This window comes from Hesperophylax consimilis, chromosome 2, assembly GCF_061612785.1.
Source record: "Hesperophylax consimilis isolate HC1 chromosome 2, BYU_Hcon_1.0, whole genome shotgun sequence".
Lineage (NCBI taxonomy): Eukaryota > Metazoa > Arthropoda > Insecta > Trichoptera > Limnephilidae > Hesperophylax > Hesperophylax consimilis.
Window position 1 is genome coordinate 43119783 of NC_142837.1, and position 11010 is coordinate 43130792.

General features: G+C 33.7%; 1 protein-coding gene across 1 annotated transcript; it reads left to right on the forward strand.

Moving 5' to 3' along the window:
* Positions 1-5448: 5448 nt before the first annotated feature.
* LOC149426032 (uncharacterized) lies at positions 5449-9819 on the forward strand. Its single transcript, XM_089645572.1, has 2 exons — positions 5449-5575; positions 9018-9819. The coding sequence occupies exons 1-2, from the start codon at positions 5558-5560 to the stop codon at positions 9534-9536; spliced, it is 537 nt and encodes a 178-aa protein (XP_089501698.1). The 5' UTR covers positions 5449-5557; the 3' UTR covers positions 9537-9819.
* Positions 9820-11010: the final 1191 nt, after the last annotated feature.

Consider the following 11010-nt stretch of genomic DNA (forward strand, 5'->3'; position numbering starts at 1 on the left):
ATTTGTGTCAGGAAGTACATGCTGACTGCCAATGTATGTTTAAGTTAATATTTCAAGTCAAAGTTGTCAATTTATTAGTATTTTTTAACTTTCATCGAGATGCGCCAGTGTTGCCAGCGTATATCAAGTTCCAATTAATTGTGTTATCAATATCGGTCTGGGGTATCGACAGCGCGACCGTGCTCGGGAAATCGGTATAAAATCATCGGTAGTTACGCCTATCGATCCCACATTATATATAATTTGAATTTTGTTATTATTATAGTTCTTAGATTCATGTTTTGACTCGCATTAAGATTCCATTGTGGCAATCGAGAATAACATACGTATTAAAAAAATAAACATAAGGTAAGGACTTGTAACGCTTCCCACGAAGGCAGATTTAATATGAAAAATGTAGCTGATATGTTAATGTCATTGAAGAGTGAAATTTAAACTTTATTTAATATTTTTTAAAATTTTATTTTCGACATATACAATACAAGCATTTAACCTTTAACCGTGTCTTTAATAACCACGTAATAATAAAATAAAAATCTTATTTTAAACCTTCAATTATTATAAATAAAATATAAGTAAAACCAGTTCCACCAAAGTAGGGACTTCGACCAAGTTTACTGTGCATTGAAAATGTACCTGATGACATTAAAATTTGTGATTTAAGTTTTAAAGAACGCTCAGGTGTCCTTGACCTTAGTGAGAAAATGAAAACGAAATACTTGGTAGATCGTAGTGTGTTTAATAGGTGTTATTTGTTCCCAACACTATAGTCCCAACTACTCCCAGAGCTGAGGATATGTATCTCCAGATGGGATGTGTTGGAAGGCAGAAAGGAGAAAGGGGAAGGAGATGGGAAAGATCAGGTAGTACCTACCTAGCTAGCTCTTCACAAATGAACATTTAACCCTTCAGGCCTCGGAAGGACATTACTAGCCACAAACATCATATTCCATTATAGCTTCTGAAGGACAGATCTGACCGGGGCGTCAATACATTATAAAACTATTTTTATCTTTTTTTTCTATAATGCGTAGATATGTGATATGTTCGCCATTTGAAAGATAAATAATTATTCTTGACAGTTTGTATTAAATATTTATACATTATTTCATGGATAAAATTTAAAAAATTGTCAAAGTTCATAATTACGAATTGGCGGCATTTTTTCATTGACAGTTGAAAGTAATATTTTTTATTGTATGAATGGTGTAATAAGTGACAGTTTTATTACTTATTACCTGCACAAAAGGAATATCGAATTCTTTCAAAATTATGGACGTTCCGAGTAAAAATGTCCTGGTAAGTTTTTTGATAATATTTTCATGTTTGATAATAAAAAAAAATTATTAGAAAGAACAATGTTTTTTTTTCAAATGCAAATATTTCAAAGACAATTTAATCTAATTTCTAAAATAGTATTTCATTTAACGAGAAAATAATAATAAACAATCGTGTTTATCACAAGGAAAATAGGAGTGGGAAAGGAGGTCTTTACATTGTAAATGTTGTGGCTTCAATTGGAAGTTGATCTTGAATGTTCTGTGAGCACTATAGTTTGTAATGTACATCTAATATTGGTTCGCAAAACGAACAGTTTTTGTCTCACAAATATTTATTGTTTCACAACATGAACGGTTTTTTATCCCTCGCGATAATATACAAAATTTAATGTATGATGATTGGGGCTGATAAAATATACTGTTTTCCGATAATTATTACGAGGGGGCGACAAATACGTAACGATATGCAACGACGAAAACAACATCAATTATAACAAAAGACACTTATAAGCCTTTGGCCTTCTATTTTTCAAATCTTTTTGTTTCTTTTTTCGAAGGTAAGTTCCTTTAGAAAATTGAATAAAAACAAGCGAAATTGCAATTTAGGTAGGAACCGGTTGTTGGAATAACCGTGTTTAATAAAGTTTTCATAAATAGTGTTTCAATACTAAACAGTGGCATTTCACCAGAGCGATGCTAAGAGTATCTACCATTTGTCTATGTTTCATTTTGAATTGTAGCTCATAATGGAAATAATTTTGTAAGCTGAAAATAGTTGCGTTACCCCAGAAATTCCAGATGGAAAGGCTTTGCAAAATTCACGACGAACCAGTTTTCATTTAGAATGAATTCTCTGGCGGCTCCCTTGTTTTCGAAATCAGATTTAAATACTAACTTTCCTCTTATTTTGAACGTCAAGTGTGCAAAATTTCATCAAGAAGTATCAACATTGTGCTTTAAGGGGTGGTAAAAAGGAATGGAGTATATTTATAAATCTCATGTAAACAGTTACCTTTCTTTTGTTTTGAATAAAACTGTAAATTTGTATTAAAAAAACAAATCCTCACTCCACATCTATTTTTATTATGGAAGAAGAAGATAGATAGATGGAAGAGAAAAAAAGGTTATTGGCTTCATAGTTAACCTCCTCGGACCCAGGGAAAAAAAGTGTTTACAACTTAACTTAAAATCGTATGTCTATGTACTGCCTTTTTGCAAAGTTGAGAGATATATTAGAAGTATGTCTTCTCCCGGAATGACAATTTAAAAAAAAAATTATGAATTTCATTTTATAACATAAAAATATTAGAACACTAAAAAGTACACATAATAACAGTTAAGTTAAAAATATAGTAAATACAATAAACTTATCAATTTCTGAACCAGCAAAAAGTACCTACTATTTGAAAATACCATACAACCGCGTTGTATTATCAATTGTTTGAAAACCAAATCATTTTAAACATATCATTGACATTTATGATCAACTGTTCAAACACTAATTTGCATCTATTAAAGCTCCGTAGTAAGCGTCGAAAAATGGTTTGAAAGGGAGATATGTAAATACGAAAGTTAGAGGGAGCGCGTTAATATTTAAAAAAAAAAACGATAATAATTATTCGAAAATTGTGAAAATATTTAATAAAACATGACTCGTTTGAAAAAGAGAAAAGATCTTTCGACAAATGCTTTAGTTGCATTTAAAGATACAGTGTGATTTTTTTCGTGCCTAGAACATATTAAATAACAGAACAAAACTTGTTTTTAATAATTTTCTGAGCTTACTTTGCGATTTTTTCTATAGAAGGAATTTCATATAATTGACGTTTCGGCATGACAAATGTATGAATATTATCTTAAAAAATAACATATATTTTTTTAGAACAGAAAAACTTAAAGAGTTAACGAGAAACTTGTTATAGAATCGGTACGTTTCCGTACACTTTTTATGTTGCCCACAGGAGACGATGGGTCTGAGGAGGTTAAGATTAGGATATACAAGCATTTGTTAACACAGTTTCTTTTTTAAAAATATTATTTTCTTTGTTTATTTTTATTTTTTATTTATTTAACGCCCAGAGGGCTTTTACATGGTTGGTAGTATAATTTTAATTTGACAAATACTTTCAAACATAAAAAATAAGAATAAAATTACATTTGATAAAAGCTATGCAACAAGTCATACAAACACAAGAAACAAAAACAGAAAATTACAGCTATTTGTTGGTTTACATGATGTGTTTAGGAGTATTGTTGAAATAAATGTTTTAAATGATCCACAAAACTTGCCAAGTTGGTATTGAATATGTCAACATCACCCAAGTAATGATTTCCCATGGTGTGAAGTCGTTGTATCGGAGAGTGGGCAATGTAGTTACGCTTATGTGTGCTGCTGTAGAATATTGTATTTTGTCGTGTTGTTACTGTGGGTGTATGTATGTTTATAAGTTGCAGGAGTTCACAACAGTCGAATTTAGAGTTAAGTATTTTGAATAAGAACGTTAAATCGTTTATTTTACGTCTATCTTCTAATGTATGTATTTTTAGAGTATTTAATAAGAAATTGTATTTTAAGTCTTCGACAGGGATATTTAATTTAAAATTTATAAAACGTAGAATTTTTTTTTGTATTCGCTCAATGTTGTTAATGTGAATTTTATAAGATGGAGACCAAACTACTGAGTTATATTCAATTAGACTTCTTACTAGAGATACGTATAATAGTTTAATGGCTTGTAAAGAATTAAAGTTTTTAGTTGTTCTTATTACGAAGCCTAGTGTTTATATGCAAATAGCGTAATAAAATGTATAAAATGAAATTTCAAATTTTATTTTTAATAATGTATCTTTTCAGAAAATGATCAAATTCCTATAAAAGAAACATTATATTTAATGCATACTAAATAAATAAAAACCTTTATGGATTTGCTAAAAATATCGAAACAGAATCCTAATAACTACTTCGCCAATCTTTTGTATCCAAGTGAAATTTTATTCATTTGAATTCATATTCATTGAAATTTTATTCATTCAGTTATTACATATTTTAGTTTCGTCATTTCATAAGCCATAAAAAGGCTGTCCAATATAACTTGTGTAATGAATATTTTTCTGCGTATTCTATTCGGTTTCTATTAAAAAAAACAATGGACTTATGTGATGATATTGCGGCATTCTTTGTATGGCAGACAAATCCTACAAATTATGTAACACTTTCAAATTAAGCTATCCACAACTCTCATAATGATATATTTTTTACATTGACTCCTTCCCTATGTCATCTTTGGGATGCTGTGTGGAGGGTCTTTTTGAGGAGAGGAAGGAGTGAACATGGGTCTTGAAGAGACCCATGTTGTAGGATGGAGGAAACACAAATCGTTCCATGAGTTCCACCGTTCACAGTGAAAATACGCAGGAATAACACACATCACAGCCAACCTAAAATAGAGTGATTGATAGCAATCCACCCAGTCCTGCTGAAATACAAATTTTATTTGGGATGAAGTTGGAATATAATCTTTTTATGTGAGAAGATTAAAGGATTTATTTCTGGATAAATTACTCTATAGTGTGGAAGATTTGTGAGGCCCTCATCACTGAAAAGATATCTTAACCGCTGATTATGACTTCCTACGCTATTAGGGTGAACGTGAACCTTGACCAACTTATTTGTGGATTAAAAATTATAGAATGCAAGTTCTTTGTGCAATGCTTTTTCGGCCAGTTTATCAAGGCAAGTAAAATATTGGCCATCGTAACGATTCCACTCTAGAGTTGTTTTGATCCATCATCAAATAATATTATTACTTTATTACGAAATAAAAGACGACACGACATGATGCTTAGTTATCCAAGATGCCGAAAAACGTATTTAATTAAAAAATGCATTTACAAATGTATTTATCGTGTAAATAATTATATCTCCTACCTGCTAATGACAAAACTCCACGGGGCAAATATAACAATAATCCCAAAGAAAGCAAGCAGGTACCCACTCAAATATTTTATTGATTGCTTGCGAGTAGCCTTAATTTTTGTGGTTCTTTTTTACTCAGTGGCAATATTTCGCTGCTGGCAACACTTTCCGCGCGCTTGCGCTGTTGCTCGTATTGGTAGGGCAGATTTTTGAATGTCGTACGGACGCATGACAAAAGCAATATGGCGGGGAGGCGAGCCCCCCCAGTTCTCAAGAAGATCCACCATTATAAAAGGCATTCTCACTTCCACAATATCGCACTCTCACCCCGACATTTCGGTGTTTAATCAGCCTAAACAACATGAATACTTTCTTAGCGGTAAGTGATAATTTTACAGTTTATTAGATTCCATACTAACAAACAAAAATATACATCTAACAAATAATATTTCGTTGTGCTCATCATAAAATATATAAAAAAAACGGTTAATAAAAGATAAATTTAATTCAGTGTTTTTCAACAGATCTTTTCAGTGCTTTTTTAAAAAAATCTCTTCGTTTTAAAGTTCTCCAGTTTCCCGCCAAAATTCGTTCGCTGAATAAATTGTCATATTTAAAAAAAATAAGTGTTCCATATATTTTTTTTAATTTTTCGTAAATACACCCACCTAGATATTGTTTTTTTAGGTAGGTACTAAAAAGATTGTCGAATATTTGAATTTATTGCCGAAAAATATTTGAAAAAGTGTTCGTTTTTCGAGTTTATCAGTGTTGCCGTGTTACAGATGTTTTTTATGTGTGTTTCAATGAGTGTTTTTGAGAGTATTTTTTAAACTTTAAACAAACGGTAATTTTAACATAAATAGATTTGCGTACTTACTTACCGGAAAATAATTCTCTCACATGAAATAATCCAATTCACGGTCATTAGTTAATTATTTTCGTTTAAGCAGGCGATGAAAGTTTTTCTGTTACTTTTTGTTGTTGGTTATTTTCTTCTTCAAATCTATTCCTGCAAAAAATACAATTATGAAGAAGCAATACACGGAAATGTGAGAAATGATTGAATATATCTATTAATTTCACACAGCACACGATGTATCAACGTTTCTTGTCGTTGTAAATCAAAATATTTAGAAATTGCGTGCATTGTTTATGTTGCTTTCCCACAATTTACCGGAAAACAGCTAAAAATTCGTGCAGTGATATTTATTCTCTCGAATTATGTTGATCAGATACACGTAAATAGATATTGTTTGTTTTATAAAAAAAAATTAAAATATTTACTAATTTAATTGATGGATATTTATTGTTTTAAACCGTTTATCACCACTTATATATTATTTTTCGTTACATAATATAGCTTAGATTTAATTCAATATGTTGTTAACATTATACTCGCTGAAAATTTTGGCATTCATTCGTCTCGGTATATTTTAAAAGATCATAAACTAACAAGTTTTTTTTCCGAACATTGCATAAAATATGTTTCGTATTAATAAGTTTTTTATGGCATGGAACCAAAAATTCATAAACAAGCACTCTAGTTTGTATCAACTTGTCATAACGACAATTTTATCTCTTACACAAAACTTCTATTTTTTAACACGTTTCGCTCACACCAATTTTGTAGAATAGATATACCTTCTATCAATTTTTACTACCAATATCCGAAAGAAAATTTACCCAGAAACGCGAAAAGTTACAAATTATAGTTTGAGGTAATTACCAAGTGAATAACATTGTTTTGAAAAATATTACTGAAAACGTTAACATGCATTTTATAAACTACTCAAATAGTTAAGTAACTTTTTTATGGAAGGCTTTAAATTACACATAAAACTATTCCGCTGTGAACGTTCATCACATTTCTGGTGTAATTAGAATTTGCCTAGCACAATTAAACTATGTATTAATAAAAAAATAAGATTTATCGCAATCCGCGAGAATAATAAGCAAATAAATTGTTGTAAGATACATACGTAATTCCGGCGCGTAGTTCCCATGAAAACAAAAACAATAGATTATGTCGCAATCACCTTTCGTGGGTAACATTACTTTCTCATCGTCATTCGTTTATCTGTTCTATCGTCGGTGCAGGCTCTTCCTCCATCATTAGCCCCTTCCCTCTCTCCCTTCTCCAACCGAACCCAACACACAACCGAGGCGAGAAGCCGCTTCGAGAGGTCATCTCATCTTCTCCGGTCCATTTTGTAGAGTACCTTTCACTTTATACAGCTTCTACTGGACATAATAATATTTGCCGATTCATCTCATCCCGCAGTCATCATCATTACGAATACTACACCGTAAAACATATCTACTATTCATGGGAGCAATTGGATCTACAAACTCCATCTAGGACTCTGATTAGATTTCGAAATACCTGCTTCTTGGCGTTGAAGAGATTTTAATGATCATGTTGTTCGTCTAATTATCCATTACGACATCCTACTTAACTGTAATGAATTGCAATCTTTACTGACCTAAAATTTTAAATATAATTTCTTCAGAAACAAATGTGTTTAAATTCATGATGAATTTGACTTAATTATCCAGCTCTCTTATGAGACACTTTGAAATTTCGTTAATCATTCAATTATCTTGAATTCTTCTATCATCAATTTTAATGCAAATTTCTTTTTAAAGTATTAAAATATCTTAAATTATTCCAAAATCGTAGGAATTTTAGAATGGAAATAGAAAAACTACTTCCTTCCACTGATAGTTTTATCAACACATCTTATAATACAATTATGTAGTTGACAAGTATTGACGGTTAATAAAACATTCATTGTTTCTTGTTTTAATCAACATACAAATCTATCAATTAAGTCACAACTGGCTACCGAATTGATTAAATTTGTTTTTGATCATCTCTTTTCCATATTAATGAGGTACAAATTGATGTCAAAGCAATAAATTCAATCGTAATTTCAATTAGAAAATTTTTAGCTCCCATCAGAAATTCAATATTGATAAATAATAAAATATTATCATTTCAAAAGCAGACTAGCCTTTAAATCTCATGAAAAATTAGTGTCGTGAAGTTACAACGGCGTTATCTAATCGATGTTTTGACCTGCTAAGCTTTTGATAAAAACCTGATGTTATTAATCTTTGTTTACTCTCACGATTAACACGGATCGTCGTCTTCTGTATAAAATAACCGGTATATCCTTATAGCATCTGTGTCTAAAGGAGGCTATAACTTACCCATCGTTGGCTTCCTTTCCAATTTCTGAAGCTATCAAAATCCATCTTGCTTTTACAACGTTTATTATGAATTATTGCTCTTGGTCATTCCGTTTGCTGTTCACTTATATATACTGCAAGAAGAATTATTTCGCTCTTCTGTCTTCTACTCCTTTATCTATCAGAGTATATGATATAATAGTATTTAATTGGAGCTCCATTGCTGAAACCATCCACCTTGATCAATCTCTTACACAAAATACTGCTGCTCTTGAAAATGTCCTTATACCTACTTATATTCACTGCTCAATTATTTGAATCTTTATCTTTGGAGCATATTTATTATGTATATCTAGTTTGGTGGGTCTGTTTTTTAAATTATACATCGCGCTACGTTTTAGTTTAGACTTACGGAATTGAATACGTCGTTTGAGTGAAAGCACTATGAAACAACAGTATCCTTTAATTTCTATTGCTTTTTTAACCTGGTACCTTCCGTGTGTATCTGAATTGGTGTTATTTTTTTATTGTTGAACTTCGCTGAATATTTTAAAACTGTTGTTGTACTTTTGTCTTAATAAATCTTGTGTACGTATTCTAATGTTTGTTGTTTTATTGTCCTTTAGTGCGCCGTATTGGCGCTGGCCGGATGCGCCGTCGCAGAACCGCCAGGCTACAACTACAACAGGCCTAGCGGTGGTGGCGGAGGTGGTGGCCATGGCGGTGGCGGTGGCGGAGGTGGTTTCATCGGGGGCGGCGGCGGCGGCGGTCTCCTGGGCGGCGGTTCCTACCAGTCCGTCAGCTCCGGCTACCAGACCTCCGAGGGCCAGCAGGTCGACCAGCAGCTGCTCGAGCAGATCAAGCAGATCCTGCTGCGTGAAGAGTCTCAGTCTGGCGGAGGTGGTGGCGGACACGGAGGTGGCGGCGGCGGTGGCGGACACGGAGGTGGAGGAATCTCTTCTTCCTACGGAGTCCCCTCTTCTTCCTATGGAGTGCCGTCCTACAGCTCAAGGGTGGTCGGTATCGATCTGGAACATGTCCGCCAGGCTCTGCAGGTAGCGCAATACGAACAGAAGAGCTCCGGCGGTGGTGGAGGTGGATACCCAGCGGCCAGGCCTTCCGGCTCATACGGAGCACCTTTCTAAACATCAACTCCTCAACACTTCCCGTCTCCTTTAAACACCGAAATTATATCTATCACGTATCCATAAACTCCATTTATTATCTAATGGCTATCTATGGGCTATTTAATATCTGATAGATCTCATTTGATTCGGTGCTCTTGAAGGATTTGATTCCTGATTGGTCCTCGTACTAATGATTGTACCTGTACTTCCTCCCTAGCCAATGCTCCCATCCCATCCCTCTTCCTCTTATCTTCTATCATGACGAACTCGGCAGAGTGCAAACATTTGTATAAAACATTTTACCATTTAGTTTTAAGTTTTTATTAATTTTATATTTATATTTATGAAAAATAGAAAATACATTTGCCACCGTTAAAACAAAACTCTTTCAATTAATTTAACATAGTCCTTTACAAAATATATAGGTAGCAACAATCATATAATTTTGAAGAAGGGTCATGGGTACCGCCGCCCCGGGAACCAATTATGCTTTTTGACAACTGATGCTTTTGCCCACCCACTGCGTGATGGGCCGGATCGGGAGAGATTGGTTGAGGTAGACCTTTTGACCTTTCCAGCCGAACTCTCGACCCATCGACTTGCACCGCGGTGGGAGATACGGATTCATAAGTCCGTCACTAAAAAGACCCTACACACAGCATCCCCAAAGATGGCAATGATGCAACACAAACCAACAAGGTCGATGACCACCAATAAGGCTATTTTAAGATGAATATAGAAAACGAAAGACGCAATGACGTCAATCAATCAATATCGTTCTTTGGATATTTATAGTTCCCGGAATTGGAGGATCTTCATTGACAATCAAGTCACCAGAGCGACGTAGTAATCACTTAGAACTTTCTCGTATGGACAATGCCTTAGTGACTCAGCTGTTGGCTGTTGCATATTACCCTATAAACCAGTGCGGGGTGGGGGGGGGGGGGGGGGGGGTACGAGGATGAGGAGATACCGCAAAGTGAAAAGCTGCTAACGAATAAATTGTCCCACGATATCGGACGTTGCGCCCGTACGTCTTCGTGCTGGGAATATTATAGCGCTTTTACTTAAAACAGTGCTTCTTAAACTGTGTTCTTTCAAACACTAGTGTCTCGCGACATTATCAAAGCGGCAAATTATTATTATACCACTGGGAACTCCATCGTAAACATCTCCATCATCTGTTAGGTGAATAGTTTATGAGAAACAGCGAGGTGTTTTTAAATCAATCAATATTGAATACATTAATCATGCTGGTTCGATGAATCAATTGAATCTCATAACACTGTCAGACAGGAGAATTATGTCAGACCTAGCTGTGTTAGCAATTTAATTGACAGTCCTGCCATTGTTGCCACTATTAAATTCCATGTGCCGACTAGGAATACAAGACAAATATATATAAAATTCTTCTGCAATACATACACAACCAACTATTAGACACACTCACTAACCAATAGGATGCATGATTTGGGCAACAAGTAAGGGTTTT